Source organism: Leuresthes tenuis, unplaced genomic scaffold, assembly GCF_036924035.1.
Source record: "Leuresthes tenuis unplaced genomic scaffold, fLeuTen1.0.hap1 SCAF_16, whole genome shotgun sequence".
Taxonomy (NCBI): domain Eukaryota; kingdom Metazoa; phylum Chordata; class Actinopteri; order Atheriniformes; family Atherinopsidae; genus Leuresthes; species Leuresthes tenuis.
Genome location: NW_027325370.1, coordinates 15,357,230 through 15,377,936, shown reverse-complemented (window position 1 = coordinate 15,377,936; position 20,707 = coordinate 15,357,230). Strand labels below are relative to the sequence as shown.

Sequence of the window (20,707 nt, the reverse complement as noted above, 5' to 3'; positions counted from 1 at the left end):
GAAGGCATCAACAGAGATGACTGGAAATGGTTTCATACCTTGGAGCTGATGGAGGCATCTGGTCCATTACCTTGAGATTTTTAGCTGAGAGCTCAACTCTTGCCCCCTGGTGGAGAAGACAGACGCTATAAGCTCCACAAAGACCATTTAATAAATGGTGTAAATAAAATGGTAAACACTCATGATGTTCCAACTATTAAAATCTGCTTGAAGAACTGCACATTAGATGAGAAAGAAACTACTGAATATGTGTATGGAAGCTGAGAACGGCTGTGGATTTTTTATTTTATTTTATGCACTGTTATCTCATGATAACGACTTATTATTATTATTTTTTTTTATTTGTTCGGTCTCTGTATGACCGGTGTCAGAGTTTGGTCCGATCGTTTTCTTGCGATAACTAATTAATTTATAATGTGTTCGTCCTGATTTCAACATACAAGAGCTGCCACGAATGGCTTCCGTAGCCATTGGCTGTAGCTGTCATAGACGTATAAAGATGTTGTATGAAGATGTCTTTATATGTCTAAATAGTTGTAGCCTACCAATAAGTTACACTTGACGTTAGTTTGTTTACTTGACTGGGTTTGTTTAGGGGCTACCTGTTAGCAGATGTGCGGCTCACGAACTCCTATCTATCCGGCTGCTTCAGCTAAGGTAACAATTCATTTGTTTTCACGAGAAAACGATCTATGTTATCTCAAGATAACGAAATAATAAGCCGTTATCCCGAAATAACATATAAAAAAGAAATAATCCACAGCAGTTCTCGGCTCCGTATATATATGCACAAGTTGGTAACACTTATACTACATAATAATATACAACATTTTCTCCTATGAGCACAGATAAGTAAAACAATTTACATAAATAGACAATTAATAACAATATAGTGAAATGTAAACAAAAAAAGTGCTATTTATCTATATTAATACCATAAATATTTGTTAGGTTTATACAGTACTGTGAATTTTATATACAGTGACTTACAGGTGACTTTATTTGGGATGGATGAAATTAATCATTCCATAAAAAATGGCTTTAACTAACAATGTTGCTGAGGATTTTGCATATGAATGCTTGTTAAATGACATTTAAAAGCCGTGTATCAAATATCAGTTTTTAAATATTCTGTTCTTATAGCTGAATAGTGACATGACCTATGATTTTCTACTCTAACACCTTATTAAAACAGATTAAAAACCCACTCTGAACCAAGAATCTCACTTTCAAATCCCCTGCATCTGGTTTTTACCTGTTTCCTCATTATGTCCATGGTCTGCATGATGCAGCGCGGCATGAGGCCGTGGTTCCTGGCTAAGATCATCGCCTGCTCCAGTGTCACACTTAGGGTGCATCTGCAAAGAACCGAGAGGAGCAGTTTTGGCACTGTTTATCTGGAATAAACGCACACTGAACTGGCTGTTCGCATGTGCATCTGCAGGACATTTTGAAGCTGATATGAATTCAGACAGTGAGCCATGGTTGAGCTTTTCAGGTTTACTGGTGCGAATCATCGATTGTACACTGTGTTAATCTTGATTCAAGCCGACAATCCAGTGAAAAGACACAAGCCGTTGAATAATGCTGGACTAGACTGACCTCTGCATGCCGGTGCCACACAGGGCGATGTGGCAAGCTCCAAGGCGGTTACACAGCTCAGAGGACACACACAGCACGCTAACACCTGATGGGTGGCCCTGGGCATTCGGGCGCACGTTGACATAGGACTGCATTAGTCGACAGAGGTCATCCAGTGTGTTGAGGGGTCGCAGCAGCTATGAAGGGCAAAAAGTAGAGGTTGGAGAGGATCAGTGATTAAATTGACTTTCAACAAGATTATTCAATACTGTATCCCGTAAGAGGCCATCTTGGCAAGTCACTTAAACTACTACTGAATGCTGAAATTTGTTTCGTACGGCCAAGTGAAAAAATAGTCACTTATAGTTTACCTTTAAGTTACACATAAAGGTTCTTTTTTTTTATTTTCCAAGCCAAGTGCAGTTGAATATATACTGAAATAATCAGAACACCCCAAAAATAACAGCAATATGAATTTAAGCTGAGAGAAAGTATACAAAACAATACGACAACGATAATTTGTATACTAAAATTTTGAATACTCAATACTAGGCTAGTAGCATAACTGACTTGTAAGATGGATTAGCAGCAGAAATAGGGAGAAAATCATTAAACATAAAACAAAAAAGGTTAATATTCGACATCTTTCTCTTGAAACAAATGGAAACCTGAAAAAAAATCTAATATATCAAGGCTAGTTTCTATTTGATTTTAATTATTGGACTCTATTTCAGCTACAGTCAGTTTGGGACACTAGAACCAAAGTTCACATGGCAGCAGTTTATAATGTTGAGGTTAGTTGGAGTTAATGGGAAATTCTTGTCGCTATAGGGGGGTTTCCAGAGGAGGGGATGGCAAACAGGTTCATCTTACTTTTGAAATGCTTGGTTGAAGGTCTCTAACTTCAAGGCCCAGTATCTGTGCTTGCATTTATATTCAGTGACAACATTATATAAAAAATTGACTTATCTTACAAGAACAAAAGTTGCGTGATAAAAGAACAAATTATAGTAAAAGCATAGGATGGGAAATACATCAGAGTATATTTACCTGGTCTATCTTCATCGCTGTGGAGTTTGAGTCTGTAGGGAGATTTGACTTCTCCAAATAGAAAGCCCTGTTGGGACAAAAGCATTTCGATTTCAATCTTTTAATTTTACAATTTCTCATTTCTCCTCCTGTAACTAATTTTGTTTGAGAGCTAAGTCAGACAGCATCTATTCTTTATAGAACATGCATCCGCTATAGAACATACTTCGTTTTAACTGATGCTGCATGGATGAGTCATTTTTCGGGAATTAATGTGAACATATTTTATCAGAAATCATGGCTGTGATAGAAATAATGCAAAAAGATCAATATTTTACAGGGAAATAAACAGGAAAGTCCAAAGTCAAGCCAAATAGACACAAATACTTATATGCATATATGTACATTTAAAACAGAAAGATTCCCAAAAATGCACAATATTCATTATGTTTTGACATGTTTAAGTACTGTCAAGGCTGATTTATAAATCACTCCAGAATATTACAAAAGAAATAATAAGATAAAATAAAAAATCTTAAAGATTCTTATTCTTAAGAAAAAAATAGGAGATAAATGACTCCTAAATTTTCACCTATAAATTTGGAAACCTTTAACATATTTTAAAAAAGTAGAGTAAAATGAGCAGTCTCTACTGCATTACAGCAGGCGAACTCTCTCTTTAAGGCTAAATATATTGTGTGTCCACTGTGAGCTTTGGTGCAGTGTGGCATAACATACCTGAGTCTGCGGTAGTAGGCCTTGACCTTCTCTAGTGAGACAGCATTGGTGCGTTGCTGGAACTCCTCCATGTCCATGTAGTCCTGTTGGGACACTCCCTCGGGACGCTCTAGAGCTGGAAAATAAAACAGGAGATTTAATTTGATGCACAGGGAAAGACATTTATATTATGACATAGTATCATGATCCAAAACCTTAAACCTCCCCACTTAGAATGTGCCTTTTGCTGACATAAATGTTATTTTAATGGTAACACAGAATGACGCCACCAGCTGACCCTAAAGTTCATACCCTTGACTTTAAAATAATACCATATAAAAGGTATGAATGAGCCTAAAATTTCCGCACTCTAAAGGGCTTCTCTTTTTTTGTAAGAGGACGCACTGTGTGGTTTTCGTATACCTGTGGCCACACACATAAACTTCAACATATGCAGTATCACAAGATGCCCCACACCTCCCCTTTCCTGAAGACAGGTCTATTGTCCACTAGGGGGCGATGTTCATCCAATCTCTGACACAACCCAAATGCAATGAGGCACACTGAAGTACATGAGACTAACATGAGCTCTCTCATTGGATTTGTTTTCCAACTAGCACTTATGTATGGAAAATTAATGGCTATTTGGCATAATGCCTTTCCTTCATACCAGAGCAAATGAGGGACTGATGGAAAACTAAAAGGCGCAAAGAAAAGTGCCAAGATGGAAATGGCTAGTAAAAGGCTTCAGTTTAACCTAATAAAAGTACATTAAGCTATCAGCAAATGTACATGTGTGAGAGGCTGAAAGTGTGCACGACACATTGAGTCTTTTCAAAGGATTATTTTTGTCTTTGCGTAGTGTATGAGTGATTTTGCATTTTGGATGCATTTCTGATGTATGGCTTATCCCATCAAAAAAGGTTTAGTGTTAATACTCGTGAAAGCCCTGAAAAAAAAAACTGCCTTTGTGGTGAAACTGTGGTATTTTACAGTAAACAAAACAACAACCAGCCCCACTTACTACTTATACATTGTGCTTTTATAGCATACTTGTTCCCCTTTAAATTCTCCTGTTCCTCTGTCCCAGCCTGCCCAGTCTTACCCCTGGTGAAAAGGACGGTGTGGAGCTTGAGGCTGCCTCCATTCTGCAGCCGACTGGGGAGCTCACTAAAGTGACAGCTATCCAGGTACAGGGTGACCCTCAGGGCCTGTCGGCTGCCCTCCACCTGGTAACAAACGGGAGTGTCTGCAACACACCGACAGCGGGAAAGTTAACAAGAGATCGAGAATGAAAGGTAAACCACCTCAGAAATGTCCTCTGCACTTTTAATGTAGGTTAAAGTTTGTGCCTTCCAATGTAGTTCAAATAAATCACATGGTTTCCAACAAAAGTTTTTTTTAAAAGAATTTCTAAAACCACAATCGGCCAGCTCAAGACTGGCAGAAAATTTGTTTACTTAATCTAAGCTTTATTGAACCAGGAAGGGACAATAAAAGACTAGATTTCCATTTTAAATCTCACAGAGATATTTGGCTGTAAATTTATAGCTATCTATAGCTATACAGTGTATTTTTAAAGTGTTGAATGTCAGGTGATGTGGACTGTTTGAGAAAATAATCAAGAAATTCTGCCACTTTTAAATTTCTCTGTGGGAGATCATTGTACATTTCAGTTTAGCAAAAATCCCTGTACAGATGTTGTCTTAAAGTTACCTGAATGGTGATTCTGTCGCTGCAGTTTTGAAAACACAATATTTTTAGAGCAGAGCAACAGTCTGGAAATGTCGTAAGTGACCTCAAAATAACACATAATCTTAAGAGGCTGATTTTCATTACAAATTTCTAACTGGTTTAGCGGTTAAACTGAAACTTAAAAATCGGTGAAAGTGAGCAGATTGATTGGGAATTCAGCTATATTAATATACACTTCCACTTTACTGTTTTTACAAAAAGATGCAATGTACAGAGGGCCCAGACTCACTTAAGTTGAGCTAAATGTATACATGAAGAGGGATTAGATCCCAAACCGCATTATCTGGATGTGTTCGTAGCTCAATTTTGTATGATTTTGATCGGACTAACATGTTTACATTTTAAAAGTTCGGTTTTAGTCGAACTAACACAATTATTTATTGTTTTCCAATTTCATATAAACAGGCTTAATGACTACAAATGAGTTCTCAGAAAATTGAAAAGAGGGAAAGACCTTTAGGGTCACCCCTGTTTCCTAGAAAACCCATCAAAGCATTATCCAGTAGAATTGGAAAGGATGCTTCAAACTGATCTCAGGTGCCTCACTCTATATGATGCTTACATGTCTATACCAACAGCTCCCAGCCTACTGTAGATGCTATTAGCAAATCAATACTCTCCAGTGGATTCGGCCACAAACCACCTACCTGCAGTGCAGTAGTCTGAGCTGATATGCAATTTCAGCAAAGAAGCTTGGTCGAAAACAATTCTTGCATCAAAGCATATCACCAGTCATTATTAATGAATGCAAGCATGGTACAGCCATACGTATCAGTGTGTGCGCTGTTTTCCACATTCATATAAAACATACTTTTTGCAACTGAGCATAAATCTAGAACAGCACATTTCTGCCTCATACACAGGTTTGCCTGGTAAAATAGGAAGTGCGTGTAATGCTTTTCCTTTGAGCTGCAATCTTTGCTGGCCACGTTGAGGCTGCTGAAAAGAGGAGTGATTCAGGATGAAGCCACCTTTTGTGTCTGCTGGCTTTAAGATTTCCAGTAACCCGGGCACCTTCAGTGAATGCAGATACTGAAGTTATTAAAAGGCACAAATGCTCCCATGTCTTAAACTTTCCATACACAATATCGACTTTTAATAAGCTGGGTGCATCTTCATTTCAAAGCGTTGCAGCTCACCATCATACAATGCTTACTCTGAAATAAATGTACCGACCTTGAGCTGTTTGGTGAAGGAGTAGAAATGCTAAATAATGTCTCTCGGTTGTAGCACACACTGCATTTGGATGTACAAATATTACAGTTGTTTTAAAGTTTTTCTGTGTATTCTGTTTTTGTGTGTATCTAAGGGTGGTTTAACCACACATATGCAAGGATTTCATGTGTCTCAGAGCAGCACTTATTTTAAAATTAAGCTTGTCAAAGCTTATCAGAGGGGATCATGTTGTCAGCAATACAAATGCAATTAGGACATAAAGAGAGTATATGCTCTGCTCATGTTTAAGATGATTTATGGAGCTTGTATAATGTTGATTTAGCTCCCTGTTCAGAAACTCTTCGCTGAAAAGAAAAGAAAATCTTTAACTGAAAAATGGCATTCTCAACATCAATGGCTTCCATACATCCTGACAGAACGTTGTTAAGAAATGGTCAAACCATACAGCTGCTCATTAGCAGCAGTGTGGTTTGAAAGGGAAAAGTCCTGTCTTTGTTGATCGAGCCTCTTACTTGCAACTAGACACTCATCCTCCAGTTGCCTGAAGAACACAGTGACTTTGTCCAGATCCAACAGGGCTGCTTTGGTGTCCTCCAGCATGGTCCGTTCCTCTTTCTGCCGGAGGAAAGAAAGAAAGCTCAGAAGTCACAGCAAGAGTTTTGAATACAGCTGCATAGCTAGAAAGCCAGACTGATCCAAAGCATTCGATTCAGGAAGTAAATATAACTAGACAGACACAACATTTTCATATACGTTTGTACTAGGTTCTTAGCTAAAAAAAAATGTCAAACTATAAACCTATTACCACTTCTGTCAATTAACAAAATTAAAATACAAAAACTGTCCTTACTATGTGTGGCGATAGTGTGGACTGGAAGTGCAGCAAAGCACCAATGACAGATATTTGCTCCAGCCATTTCCGGCTGGTCTCCTTGCTGTCTTCTTGGTATTCGCCTGCATTGTTGAACCGCAACCGCAAGGCGGTCAGCACCTGCTCAGTCAGAGTGCACAGAGCACCCGTCGCCGCCTGGCAGAAGATCACATCCCGGCGTAGCTGCAGAGATGTGTCTGGTGTTGTATAGCAGAGAGCAAGAAATGGCACAAAGTAATGCAGGGAGTTCAGGAGTCACAAAGGTGGAAGGTTATGGGGAGGAAAGGTGAGATGAAGGAAGTGAGAGCAGAGGTGAAAAAAGGGTGCAGGGGAAGGAACGTGTAGTAGAAAATGTGGACAAATTAGCAGGCAGGACTGTAACCCCTCTCATAAGACATGTCCTGACCTTGCCTCGATGCATGAACTTCATTTCATTAGCAATCCCCTGAGAGGATATTACCCATCAAACAGTGCCATATGTCACTGAGCATGGTTCAAAGAATGAGACCATAAAGTGCTTTGACACAAACCCTCAGTCCAGGACAAACAAAGGAATTGGTCTCACTGGATATCATGAAAACACTACTCAGTTATAACTTTTCAAATTTGACTACAGAGATAGTTATTTAAATTGAATTATTTATATTACTTCATATTCAAATAATCTAATGCTTTAAAAGATATTGAAGTATCCGCAGATGTCCTGATGTAACTGGCTGTAATACAATTTGATGGATCATCTAAATTGCAAAAAGCTCTAAACTTTGTACTCTCTTAAAATTCCCCAGTTATGAAACTTTCCCTGTTGCTTGAGACTGCTGAGCGAGTGTCTGTCTTTTCTGGTAATTTCATGGAAAATTACAACTGGATTGTGTCTACTTTGATCATCTCCAGCTGCCTCACTCTGAATGCGAACTTCACTCTCATTAAGTACTGACCTGTGCTCTTGAGCAGAGCCAGAAGAAGCTGGTTCTTTCCATCTATTGAGGGAGAAGGAAAACAAGATGGAATGAATGATTGTAACTGTATACGATCATATGGCAGGAGTGAGTGCATGAGTGTTCCCCTCACCGTCCACAAATCTCTGCAAGCTCTCCACCAGCGTTTTGATTGAGTTGGGCAGGTTCCAAGGGTCCTCCTGGATGTTCTTGTGGATAATATAACGGCAGCGGGCAGTCCAGTCTTCAGTTTGGCGAAACTCTGCTCACATAAAACCAGGGAATGTGTCAGTTTGTACCCCTGCTGGCTGACAGAGGCCTAATGACACCCTTCCACCACTCAAACAGCAAATGCAGAGACACAAATATGTACCTGGCTGGCTGTGGTCAGGGTAGAAGTGCTTAGTCTCCTCACAGGCTTTGGTCATGACAGGTCCTTTGAGGAGGCTGTTGATTGAGTCAACCTGCGTGCAGAATTAAAAGCATATGCATACAAATTTGTCAGTAAACAGAATTTGTTCTATGCTCTACATATTTTTCCCTACACATATTTCTGCATTATCATTCCCATACAAACAGTCATGAAACACTGCAATAATCTTTAGAAAAGGTCCTTCCCAACAAACAACAACAGGCTGCTCTTTACATGTGGAGAAAACTACAGTAGCTGAACTGGGTGCACTTTTTCGAAAGTCAGACGCCACCACGGCCTGGTAAGAGGAGATAAAAAGATGGATGTATGTTTTTGAATGAGTTTATGTACCCTTAGGAGCCACTGTGTGCATGTGTGTTGGAGCAAAAGGGTCAAAAGAGAGCATAAAGGAAGTCAATTGAAAGATGCGAGATAAAAGATGAAACATGAGCAAAGGACAGAGAGCTGCATGAGGTAACTCAGCCCAGATGTTGACTGATTATTATCGCTATGATCTGCTCCAGTGTGTGTTTCTTGTTTCCCTATTTTTCACTTTTACTTCTCTTGGATGACTTATAGAGCATATTCTACAACACAAACCGCCAGAAAAAGTCCAAACCGAACACTGGAACTCACCTGGTTGAAAAGGTGCTCCAGGCAGCCATGCAGCTTGTCCTGTTTGTCAGAGGAAATCCTCATGTCACATGGTAGCTCATCCCCTAGCAGCCAAAAGCCATCAAACAAAAAGTTGAGGAGAGATCAGACACTTTCTGCCGCAGTGTTTATTTTCATCTGATAATGTGTACTTACTAAACACTTTCTACATACTGTAAATTCCAATCAAAGCATCAAATTAGAAAGAAGGAAAATTAAATAGTCACACAAAATCAGTGTGGGTTCTCTAATATTGATAAAAACAAGGCAATAAATAGCACTGGACACATACTTGGACAATGTCCAATTTTTTTCTTATCACGCCAAAATTAGATCTGAAATTTCACTTGTATCTAAAACAAAAATGATTTGTCATTTACTAAAATCTTAACATGGAATTATAATAATCCCATCTTTACAGATGGACAGGAAAAACAAGCCATCTATTACCTGATCCCATCTCATCACTCCCCAGGTAAGAACTGTTACTTCGCACACTGGTGTAGGACAGAACTGAATCTCTGTTGCTGTTGCATTCACTGCAGATAAACACAGACACCATTGCACCCTTTGAGTTAATATACATTAAAAAGCAGAGAGTTCATTCAGTTCTTAAACCACATAGAGGATTTGGAAAGCGCCATCTTGTAATTTTGTGGCCAAATAATCGTTCTGATTGTAAATGCTTCTTTTGATTTACAGTGTGTGAGACCAAAAGTAATTAAATGATGCTCATACCAGCCGCAGTTGGTATATACAAAGGATCATTCCGTGAATGCGGCGGTATTAGATTCATAAGTATTTGACTCATGACACGTGTGCATTATACTCAAGCAGTGACATAGAGCCCTCGACTTAAAAATAAACTTTGATAAACATGTCTGTGCTCAGGGTCACTTACGGGTGCATTTTTTCATTCTTGTGTGCAAAAACAGTTCTTGCCATCTAGGATAGTTTTGTAAAACGACTTAGTCTGGCATTTCTAGTCCTACATCTACATGATTCAACATGATTTAACAGGAGCATGTGGAGGATTTATGTGACTCAAATTATACACAGCTTTAAGTGAGCACAGTTACAATCCCCTCAGAGGAGCTCAGAGTGTTTCAGAAGCTGAATTACCATGACAAACGACCAACAAGTGACTATGAGCTACAAAACGTCAACAGTGGCATTGTCCTTTACTGTTATCAGACTTGGCTAGGTGACGAAGTGAGGGAGTCGGGCCTGAATATCTCCTGCCCCGCTATTCTGTCAAATGTGTGTGAATGTGTATTTGTGCTGGTAGGGTGGTGAGACCACATAGATTATAAAACTATGGGGGGAGAGTTAATATGACTTGGCTTAAACTATCACCATACACTACATGTATGTATGCACAAGAAAACTCAGACAAGGTCTTGTTTTCCATCTCTTTCTCAAAACTGTGTCTCTTGCTTTCATCTATATGTATTCAGTATTGTTCCCCATCTGGACACGTGGCTATGCACAGGGAGTATTTTTGGGGGAATTCAGAGAAATGCAAGCCTTCTGTGTGTTTTTGTCACACACTTACACACATGAGAGGTGATTTCTAAATTTAGCTTCACACAACTGCTGCCAAAAGTGTGAACACCACTGTGATAATTATCCTGCCTGTAGTAGTGGGTTTGGCAGGAGCCTAGACCAAACACATACACAGACACGCACACAGGTCATGCTCACACTTTCATCAAATCACATGCGGAGTGATTTATTCACAGCTCTAAATACAGGAGAAAGGACAATGCATTCATACACGCTGAGAATACATTTAACCTGTGAACAACTCATTAACGGCTTCCTCTGATGATGCTTCTTTCATTATCTTTGAGCTGTATGTAGAATTCACATTGGAAAGAAAAAGACAAGTGAAAACTGAAGAGAGGTTCAGGGCTATTTGGCATGTTACACATGTAAAGACATGCAATGACTCACTTGAGGTACATTTTGACACTCAATCAACTCCACTCTATCTCAACTGGATCTGTATCCACTCTAATTGATAGATATATCTAGATAGCAGACAAATGGCCTTAACAGGGCCAGTCAAACACACATGCATGCAAACATCAGAACCTGTGATTTCAGATAGACACAACATACCAGAGATTGGCACAAACACTACTTTCTCCAAACAATCCTTTAGCTCCCCTCACAACACTGCACTTCTCTGTCTTTTACCACCTTTCTGTACAAGTGTTTTTCAGGAAGCCAGTCTTTCCTGTCCTTTTTCTAACATTGTGTTTGTCTGACTGTATCAGGCCAGTGAGCCCATGTGTACTCAACTCTTGAACAGTAGCACATTTCATGAAGTCCAGAATTTTAAAGGGTGGATGAGTATCTTGTTCCACTGCAACCTTAAACTGAAGATTTTTTTTTTTTCCCCCCACTGGTCTTCAAAACCTTTAGTAAACACCTTATGTGTGCGTGCGTGCCATTACCACACATAAAACAGCTTACATTTTCCTTTACATTTTATTACGATGAGGTCGTTGCATTTCACATGGCGTGGCCTGGCCTTAATGACAGAGTGGGTGAGGAGGCCGCACCCCAAACATTTGGCTGTATTACACACCAGGCCACCGCACCAACAACCAATAACTACATCTTAGTGGGTGGTGGAAGGTGGGGCTGAGTAGAGCTCGACCCAATGAACTGTGTGCACATACATATACACACTGAAAGGTCTGAATTAACTCACAACAAGCAAATGACATAACCAGATCTGACCAACATATTTTGAAGTAATTTTTAGCCCTCGATCTCAGTTAAAATGACAACATCTGGAATTAATTTTAGTCTCCAAGGGGGGGTAATGAGCAAGATTTTAGCTTAGGCATAGGCATAAGTGGGGAATTTGAACGTCGTTTAACTTTTATAGAGACCCAAGTGAGAAATCCAGGTGTAAGACAAGTGTGTGCTGTGGAACATAGTTTACTGACGAAAGAAAGACAATATTTTAGATAAGTAATTTCATACCGAGTAAAACTACAGTTTCAATTTAATTTTATGAGCTGAGTCATGCATTCAAGTATTAAAAAGTTACCTGTAGGAGTCCCTGTAGCTCATCGTGTCATGACCAGAGTCTTCCTGGTCCTCCTCGTTCACCTTAAAGCAGACTCTTTTAATACCACCTTGCTCCACTTTGTCTTGGTCACAGCCATCCTCGCAGGGGGCCAGAGAAGGTTGCTGATTTGACTCGTCGACTAAAGGCTCCCCACCCTCCCCTTGAAGCTCTGTTGGCTCAGTGATAGATGACAGGAGGCTAAAAAGAGAAAGAAAACATTTTCTTTATAATTCATTGTATTTCTTTTTGTTGCATATGGTATGTATCATTAAATTCTTACTGTCGAGACACTTTTATATTCATATATCTAAAAAAAATATGCTCCAAAATCAAACATACACATCCATTCATTCAGACTGTAACAGACTGTCCTCAGCAAAGACGAACAATATGTGTCTCTTTCTCTTGATGTTATCCTGGCTTCACTCCCTGTTCCTGTACTGGGCCTGGCCCATAAATATTTTGGGCCTGAAGAATGTTCCTTTTGTAAATCTTCAGATTTAAACAAGGCAAAGGGTAGACGGACAAAAAGAGGCTGACAAACAACCTCGGGTGGGGGTGTGGGATAACAGCTCCTAGCTTTTTATGCAGAGATTTCTAAATGTCACTGTGCAGGCTCAGAAACAAGTCTATTCATATTTCAACAGAAGTGGAATAACAATATTTGGTGATAGGACTTGGAGGTCAGAGCTGAAAATATTTCTGAATGGATGAGAGAAAACACAATTATTTTTACTTGCTAGATGACAGGCAAAAAGAAATGTAATTCAAAGGTAGGATATTTATATTCATATGAAAGTGAGGGTCAACGCTACTAAGTGGCACAGAATCTATACGAGCTGTTATACTTACACATCTATTTGAGCAACATACTGCCTCATTTCCCTCACAGCAACATCCAAGCGGCTGTACAAGCAAATGTAGGCATCCTGCGTCTCTGTGTCTTCCTGTTTGAGGAGGAAACTCAGGCCGCCTTCACCATGGACGCTCCTTCTGCCATTCATTATGCCATCATATCCATCCGGAGTCACCTCTCCACTGCCATTTTCCTCATCCCCTTCCAGACCAGAGCAACTCCATGATGGAGCTCCCATGCTGGTCATACAATGTTGAGTGTGGGACATGGGGTTCAGTTGTGCTACATGAGAGGAGAGAAACCGAGAGGAGAGAGAATAACAACATGTTAACGGCGCTGGAATGAAAAAGACCTCATTCTCTGACAAATTATATTTAACCCAGATGTTCAAAACCTATGAAGTAAGACAACTGTCTGTTCTCTATTTGCTCTTAATGGAAAACAAATTTTTTATGGGCACGTGGGCAATCGATATGCAGAGCATGAAGAGGATACAAACTGTTTACTTGGGTTCAATGCCAAACTAAGCCGCAATAACCTGACACATCCTAAAACTGCAGACAGATTCAATTCATGTGATGAGGGTCCAGAGGGTCCCAACAACCCCATTTAATACATCCATTTTAATGTACATTGGGTGTAGAAGGTGGGAGAGATATATTTCTTATCATCGAAAATAAAAAAAGACGTTTGTCTGACTGCAAAAGTGAGGACTGGTCCTCTCCGTTGTTGTTGTCAGGCTGAGCTGTTAGAGGGCCTGGTTGAAAGCACGAAAGCAGACTATCCCATAGGGACAACTGCTGGGCAGATGTCTGAATTGCAACTGGTGCATACAGGAAAGATGAAGACGAGGCATACTGGAACAAGGCCAGCAATGCTAAATGTCTGGTGTCTAGACAGCTGTATTGCATTTCTATCTTTGCTGTGAGTAAACATAACTCAGCAGTTCCAGCTAAAGATTTTTAATTAATAACAAGCCTTGACATAGCAAAGTTGGGCTACATAGATCAGTGGAGACAGATTTATTTTTGGATCCATCTACACAGAATTTTCATTTTCTTTGTTGTGCTCCTCTAGCATTTACTCTTTCGTGACATTCTAATTCAATCCAGTTTACCCCCAAACTCTCTCCTCTTTAACTTCTTCAGCAGCAGTACTAAGTCAATAGTACACTTCTCCTTACACTGCCTTGAAGCAGCATCTTTGCTAACAATATTCATTCATTTCTAAATGTCAATAACTTGACTATGGTCTGAGGCTAATGGAGTCTTAATGGTAAACCACTCAACTAATTTAATATGGAAATCCTTGTTGAGACCTTATGGATACTGTGGGAGGCTGCAGTTCCCTTCACATTGCTGCAGGATTGAGGTGGACATGGAAGGTAAGTTGTAAAAATGATCACTGAGCTGAATGTTAAGTGGGTTAAGCTGCATTACCATGAAGGGGACAGATATCAGTGAAGCTTTGCTTAAGCATTGAAAATCTCATCACAAACATGTGTCTGTGATGAGATTGTACTTATTGTTAAATCTTCTTGGATCGGAGATTGGATATGTGTGTATTAATCCTACCTTGGTCTGGGTCCAGGCCAAAGAGAGAGTTTTTGCGACCAAAACGTATACTGAAAGTCCTGCCAGCAGAGGTAGTGCTTTTGGGGTAGGAGACCTGCATCAAGTTGACATGGCAGTTGGTGGGAACAAAGTCCATAGAGCCCAGTGGATGGGGGCGAACACCAGCCTGCCTGACGGAGGGCCACACCTTGTTCCTCAGTTCCTGGGAAAACTGGGTAGAACAATGGGAGAAACCATGAAGAATAGGGCAATGGCATAGTTTAGCATGCTTTCAGTGTTATAAAAACCCATTTACTGTACTTTGCTGTAGCACCTTGTCACTGTATCTGAAACACTGTTTTAGCTCCTTTCTCTTGAATTATTTTTAGTAATTATTTCTGATGGAATGAATGAACTCCTTTTGGTGTGGGCCATGGTTTTTGTAACTGTTGAAACATTTTACATCCATAAAAAAAAAACTGCAGGAAACACACTCAGAGAAATAATAATTTAAAAAAAAACAGGATTAAATGTCCATTTTGAGGTTGAGTAAAGTCTGTCATTCTCAAAATAAGATCACTTTAGATGTGTATAAAAATGGCTTTTAAGATACATTGATGTATAGTTTAAAAAGGAAATGAATGTATTGACAAATAATTAAGAGAAGAAAAATATTTTTTGGTGCTCTATGAAAGATGAGTTCAAGTTAAGTGACATAATTCAGGGAGCTGTTTTGTCACGAGTGAATAATACCGGGTTTTATAAGAATGGTGGACACTCATTTTTACATAAAGTCGTAGCACCTGCTGATAGCTGCTGATACGCCGTCTTATACTCTCCAGCTTGGTGTCACAGATCTGTCTGAACTCGTACTGTGGCATGGAAACAACTCGGTCGCTCTGGGAGATGAGCTGGCTGCAGTTACGCACAAAGACGCTGTCATCGCCAGAAAATGCCTCCAAGATCTGTAGAGACAAGAAATACTGATAAGGATGGATCACCTACAACAAAAGTTTAGAAATCTGATTTGGTCCATTCCACTCCGTGAAGAAATGGGATTTCTAGCAGCAGCGACATAAGGAAATGTGTTTTTTGTCTAATAACTGAACCCAGAACTGGGGCCACAAAATTTCTCTGCTTCTTTCAGATCTTTCGTGATGCATGAGCATGAAATCTAAGAACACTGTTTTGCAAGTTTATGGTGAAAATAAATTAATGACAGCATAACTTACTGCTGAAGTACATTTTCTCAGTAGTATCATACTTTCAACTTTGTCATCTGTTTAAAACTTATCATAGTTAGCTTGCCATCAAACCTAAAATCTTTAGTTATATAAAACTTAACCTCATCTCCTCATAACTACCTTTGCTGTGAGACTGAAACAGCCTTTGGGCTCCACTATCTTCTCCAGGACGTGGCTTTTGATGCCAGCAGTGCTCACGTATTCATATACCACGCCGTGCTCCAGGTGAACATTATCGACTGTCAGGCTGACCAGAGGCAGCTCATCGGAGAGGGAAAGTCTGCCAAGCATGTGGTCTGTGAAACACAACTCTATACATTAATGTTTGTACATTAAATACATTCAGTTTTTACATTCAAAGATCACTCTATGTACTAAATGTTACTGGATAGATATAAAAAAAACAAGGTATGAAGATAAAAAAACAGTACATGAATGACAATCCTCTCTGTTTTGGACCAAAATACAATGACATTATAGATCCCTATAGTAATGTAACGGCATACAGTGTGGTGAACATCTCTCAAGTGTGCATACCCTGTCAGTAATAGGAAAACTATCTACTGCTGAAGCCACCTCTTATGAACACAATTACTGTGACCCAGTTTTGAGTCCAAATGACCATAGCAACCTCTGTTTTGGTGTAATGGTTTTGGCAGCGACATATTTGTTATTACCATCAAGTCTGAAATCAATCTGGAAACACACACAGAGCAGCAACAGTTTACACAAAAACTTTCAAGCAGCACTAAAGCTGTTCTAATATATTTTACTGGCTGATTGTCCACAAATAAAACCAAGCCATAAGTAGAACTACAACAACTGTTATTTTTCTTGAATTCAAGTTTATCAAAAGACAGATACAACACCTGTTCCATTGGTGCCATTCTCCTCCTCGTGGTCAGAGCCGTTCTCCACCGGATAAGGCCTGAAAGCGCCCTCCTCCTTCACACCTACACCTCTTTCTTTTTGTAGCTCCTCAACATCCTCAAAAGCACGATACACCCATTGACACTGTGGGGGAAAAGATTAAAGCAGTCATAATTAGTATGACCTGCTAGTCTAGGGGCGGCCATGTCTCAGTGGTTAGAGTGGGTTGTCGAATAACTGGAAGGTTGGCAGATCGATTCCCACTCTCACCGCTCAAAGACTGGTGAACTGACAGCTGGAGGGATGGCAGTCCACTTCCTTGCCACAGCCCAGGCGCCCTTGAGCAAGGTGGAGGAGTAATTTTGTGTATTTACATGTATCTACATGACTATAAAGTCTAAAAATCTTAAATCTTAGTATGAAATATTATGTCAAAATACTGGCAAGAGCATGAATAGGATTTATAAAAATTAACTGGAAAAAATTTATGAGAAAATTGTTATATGTGAGAAAAGCATCCTAAGTATTTCTAGATGCCCTGTGCATATAGAAACTTAGTTTGCATCTGAGGAATGAGTGCAGATATTAGAACTTCACAATACAGGTAATTACGTCAACCTCATCCTGGTAATCTATCCTGCTGTTAAATGGACCAGGAAACATGAAATCAGGCCAAAACAGAGCTGCTCGACAGGGCCTGTTCAGTAGGCTGGAGCAATGGGGATTTGTCAGAAGTGTAGGCTAGGCCAAATAAAACAAAGCACTGTTTTGCACAGTGAGGAGGACACCGTGGTCTGTCTACAGCCTTGTGAAATACTGCCTGGAGACACGAAGTGCTTCTACAGGAATGTCAAAACAACCAAAGAAGAGTTTTCAGATTTGACACTGGCCATGCGGTATTGAGAACAAATAAGTCTAATTTTCTGTGTTAAAGAATATAAATTTCACATCCTTGGCAAAGAACTGTTATTTTTTTGCTTGTGGCCATGTTTTTTTTTTTTGTTTTTTTTTTCCTAAGCTTCAGGCAAGATTGCATCTTGAGCTGAAAACATTTTTAAAAGCCAGCGCATATGGCCTTGAGCAACAAAGTGATAGCTGGTAATTTATATAGGAAGCCATTAGACAACCTACTAATGAAGCAAAGAACAAATATTTTTGCCTTCTTCAGTTAAAGCTGTGTCATTGAGGTTGTTTGAACTGTTAGCTTGTTGAATGTAAATTTAGCAAGAAATCCTACATTGTTGAACGATCTGGTAAATTAACTTTCAAAGATACTACTGATATGATATAATGCTTTCTTGTAGCATTGAACACTCCTTTGATCACTAAGAACCATAATGATGTGTCTAAGGACTGTAAAACTTCTCTGGACACCATGAGTTGAGTACCATGATGGCAAATATGAGTTTATAGAGTAGTAATGATGAAAAAATATAAGTTTTATCATGTCCTTACTGCTTCGGGATGATCCTTGTGGGTGTGCTGGGCTTTGAAGTATTCCAAGACCTCCTGATAGTCACTGTGTATGACATTATTGCCATTGACTTTCAGGATAACCTGGCCAGGCTGAAGACCCGTCCATGCCGCCTCCCTACCTGTAGCGTGTGAAAAAAGGATTACAAAATATCACAGCATGGCATACATTTGTTACAAAATGATTTCCTGTGTCCTGGAAAGCATATTCTCAAACACCCTGGTAACAAACCAATTCAGTTAATGTTTTACAAAATTTTAAAACCTTTTGGAATGAACTCCCATATCTGCATAAAAACTGCAATTTTTTTCCTGTAGGAAAACAGTGAATGACTTGGGGGAGTGACGTAACCGGAGGTATGAATGGGTTTCACAGACTGGAAGTCCAATCAACACCTCCATCATCTTCCTCTTCAATCTAAAAATACCACCAGTGTCATCACTTCCATCCAGGGTGCCAGCAATTACCTATCTCTGGTGCTACTATACCAACGCTTGAACAGCACATCGGAAGACCAATTTAAGAGAGAGAAAAAATGACACTGCACTACAAATTTAGATGGAAAAGCTGCAACTCAAATACAGAGAGCCAGAACACAAGGAAAGAAAGAAAGGGAGAAGGAGTGGAAAAGGGGAATTAAGAGGGAGAGAAAGTGGATAGGCCATCATAATGAAAAGCTAAACCAAGGGATCACATTCCATTGCATCAGTCAGTGACTGCTCTCCTCAATGTGTTTGTCCTCCTGCTTCTGTCTGGTTTACAAACTGAGATTCACCCCTCATTCAGCTTGTCATAAATCTCTCATTATTCTATTTCTAAGCAGCACAAACATCTGGCGACAAGGCTGTCAGAACAGAGCAGGAAGAATAAGAAGTTTAAAAGAAAAAGTCTTGTGTCTTGGTGCCTTTTCAGTTTCTTGTTACAGTTTTAGCTCTGAACATACAACTAGTGTATGTACACAGCGTAGTAGTGTTAAAGATGGACGTGTGAAGCTGTTAAAGTAAAGTTTGTTCTAGAAGTGGTTTCAACCCTGAACACAGGCTGTCTGGCCAACAGGTGGCCATAAAACCCTGACAGGGGCGAACGAAAAGGGGGTGGTTAGAGGCTAGAGTTATCTCATCTTTCCCTTAAATTCACAAATTGTGTTTCTGACACTGAAAACCCATTTAACAAATTTACTGGCACTGATGCAACAATTGCAAGGACAAAACCTTACACACATTACTCGTAACTGAATTCAAGAAAACTGAATCAACTTTATTTCACTGGAAGCTGTAAAAAAAAGTAAGTGCTCAACTGTTTATTACATTTAGATTACAACTATACAATGCATCGTTTTACTTTGAAATACTACATAACATAGTATTTCAAAGTATACTACATAACATACTATCATTTTTCCCACTGTGAGTGTTAGAGTTTAGTTTTATTTATAGTATGATCCTTAAACTATTTATTCATTTGTCACCTTCCCATCTGTTCATATCAGAAGAAGAAATCGGGAAATTAATGCCATACATCTGAGAACCATCAAACATTATAGTGACTGATATGGCTCTAGAATGTAGTTACGCCTGTCACTCACCTTTCTTTACAGCGTGGACATGAGGAGGCGCAGATCCACACAGTCTGAAGGAGAGGCTGTCTGGGTTGTCAGGGATCTTCACAATCCTGTTGGAAAAAAGGCAAGTCAGAACAGCACGTGTGTATACTGTACGTGCGTGCTTGATTGATTTTGCATGCTCCCTCACTCCTTGGCTTTGGTGGCAACCAGCAGCCGCAAAGAGCGTCGTATGAAGAAGGCCTGGCTAATCATGGTTTCAACCTCTGAGAACGGCCTGAGGAACAGCAGGTCCTCGTTGATGGTGAAGATCTTCCTGCCCACCTGCAGGCCAGCCATCTGGAAGGACAGACGGACAGACAGGAGACAGAAAGCTGTTATCTATAGCTTGCAGCTTTCTTTGGCTCCCTTTTAAAGTGCTACTCATACAGTAAGTTTCAGATGTGAACCACACTTAGTTCACAAATCGCCTGCTTTGCACCACAGTAAGACCTCAACTGTGTGCTCCATTTGGCTCAGATGGAGTATGATTCAAGTTTTTGCCAGGCTAGAGTGGATTACCCAGAATTAAGTCTCCATTTAGTATACTGTGCCTCCGAGGAGCACAGCAGAAACAAACAAAACAGGAGATAAATCAGCATGTGCTGCACTTAAGTTTTCACAGCCTGCTCAGTCTTGTCATGTGTTTTCCAGCATACAAATGGAGTTTTTATGGAAGGAATCCATATCAAGATCGGTTACAAGATATGATTGAGCTGCATGATGTTTACACCTGACTGATGCCTGCTGGATTTGCACGTAATTCCTGATTTAAGGGTTACTATCAGTTGCCACAGTTGTGCAAATGAGAATGCAGATGTACTTTATCTATATTTTTTCTTGAACTTGTTGTAAAATGTCTTGTGGTTAAGGAATGACACAAGTAGAA

General features: G+C 39.7%; 1 protein-coding gene across 2 annotated transcripts in view; it reads right to left on the bottom strand.

Annotated features, from left to right (window-relative positions):
* The window catches only part of prex1 (phosphatidylinositol-3,4,5-trisphosphate-dependent Rac exchange factor 1), a 79,161-nt gene that overhangs the window by 2,286 nt on the left and 56,168 nt on the right, over positions 1 to 20,707 (bottom strand). The window contains exons 18-40 of one of the 2 annotated variants that reach the window (XM_072366178.1): positions 19,970 to 20,118; positions 19,804 to 19,889; positions 18,200 to 18,339; positions 16,744 to 16,888; positions 15,995 to 16,170; positions 15,434 to 15,595; positions 14,652 to 14,862; positions 13,074 to 13,359; positions 12,201 to 12,419; positions 9,584 to 9,672; positions 9,116 to 9,198; positions 8,441 to 8,531; positions 8,201 to 8,329; positions 8,068 to 8,109; positions 7,109 to 7,326; positions 6,771 to 6,873; positions 4,433 to 4,576; positions 3,349 to 3,463; positions 2,632 to 2,698; positions 2,455 to 2,499; positions 1,603 to 1,778; positions 1,256 to 1,358; positions 39 to 106 (exon numbers count right to left, since the gene is read on the bottom strand). In XM_072366178.1, the coding sequence (XP_072222279.1) occupies positions 39 to 106; positions 1,256 to 1,358; positions 1,603 to 1,778; positions 2,455 to 2,499; positions 2,632 to 2,698; positions 3,349 to 3,463; positions 4,433 to 4,576; positions 6,771 to 6,873; positions 7,109 to 7,326; positions 8,068 to 8,109; positions 8,201 to 8,329; positions 8,441 to 8,531; positions 9,116 to 9,198; positions 9,584 to 9,672; positions 12,201 to 12,419; positions 13,074 to 13,359; positions 14,652 to 14,862; positions 15,434 to 15,595; positions 15,995 to 16,170; positions 16,744 to 16,888; positions 18,200 to 18,339; positions 19,804 to 19,889; positions 19,970 to 20,118 (3,047 nt within the window). The remainder of the gene's footprint in view (positions 1 to 38; positions 107 to 1,255; positions 1,359 to 1,602; positions 1,779 to 2,454; positions 2,500 to 2,631; positions 2,699 to 3,348; positions 3,464 to 4,432; positions 4,577 to 6,770; positions 6,874 to 7,108; positions 7,327 to 8,067; positions 8,110 to 8,200; positions 8,330 to 8,440; positions 8,532 to 9,115; positions 9,199 to 9,583; positions 9,673 to 12,200; positions 12,420 to 13,073; positions 13,360 to 14,651; positions 14,863 to 15,433; positions 15,596 to 15,994; positions 16,171 to 16,743; positions 16,889 to 18,199; positions 18,340 to 19,803; positions 19,890 to 19,969; positions 20,119 to 20,707) is intronic. The other variant, XM_072366179.1, reaches the window with a different exon arrangement.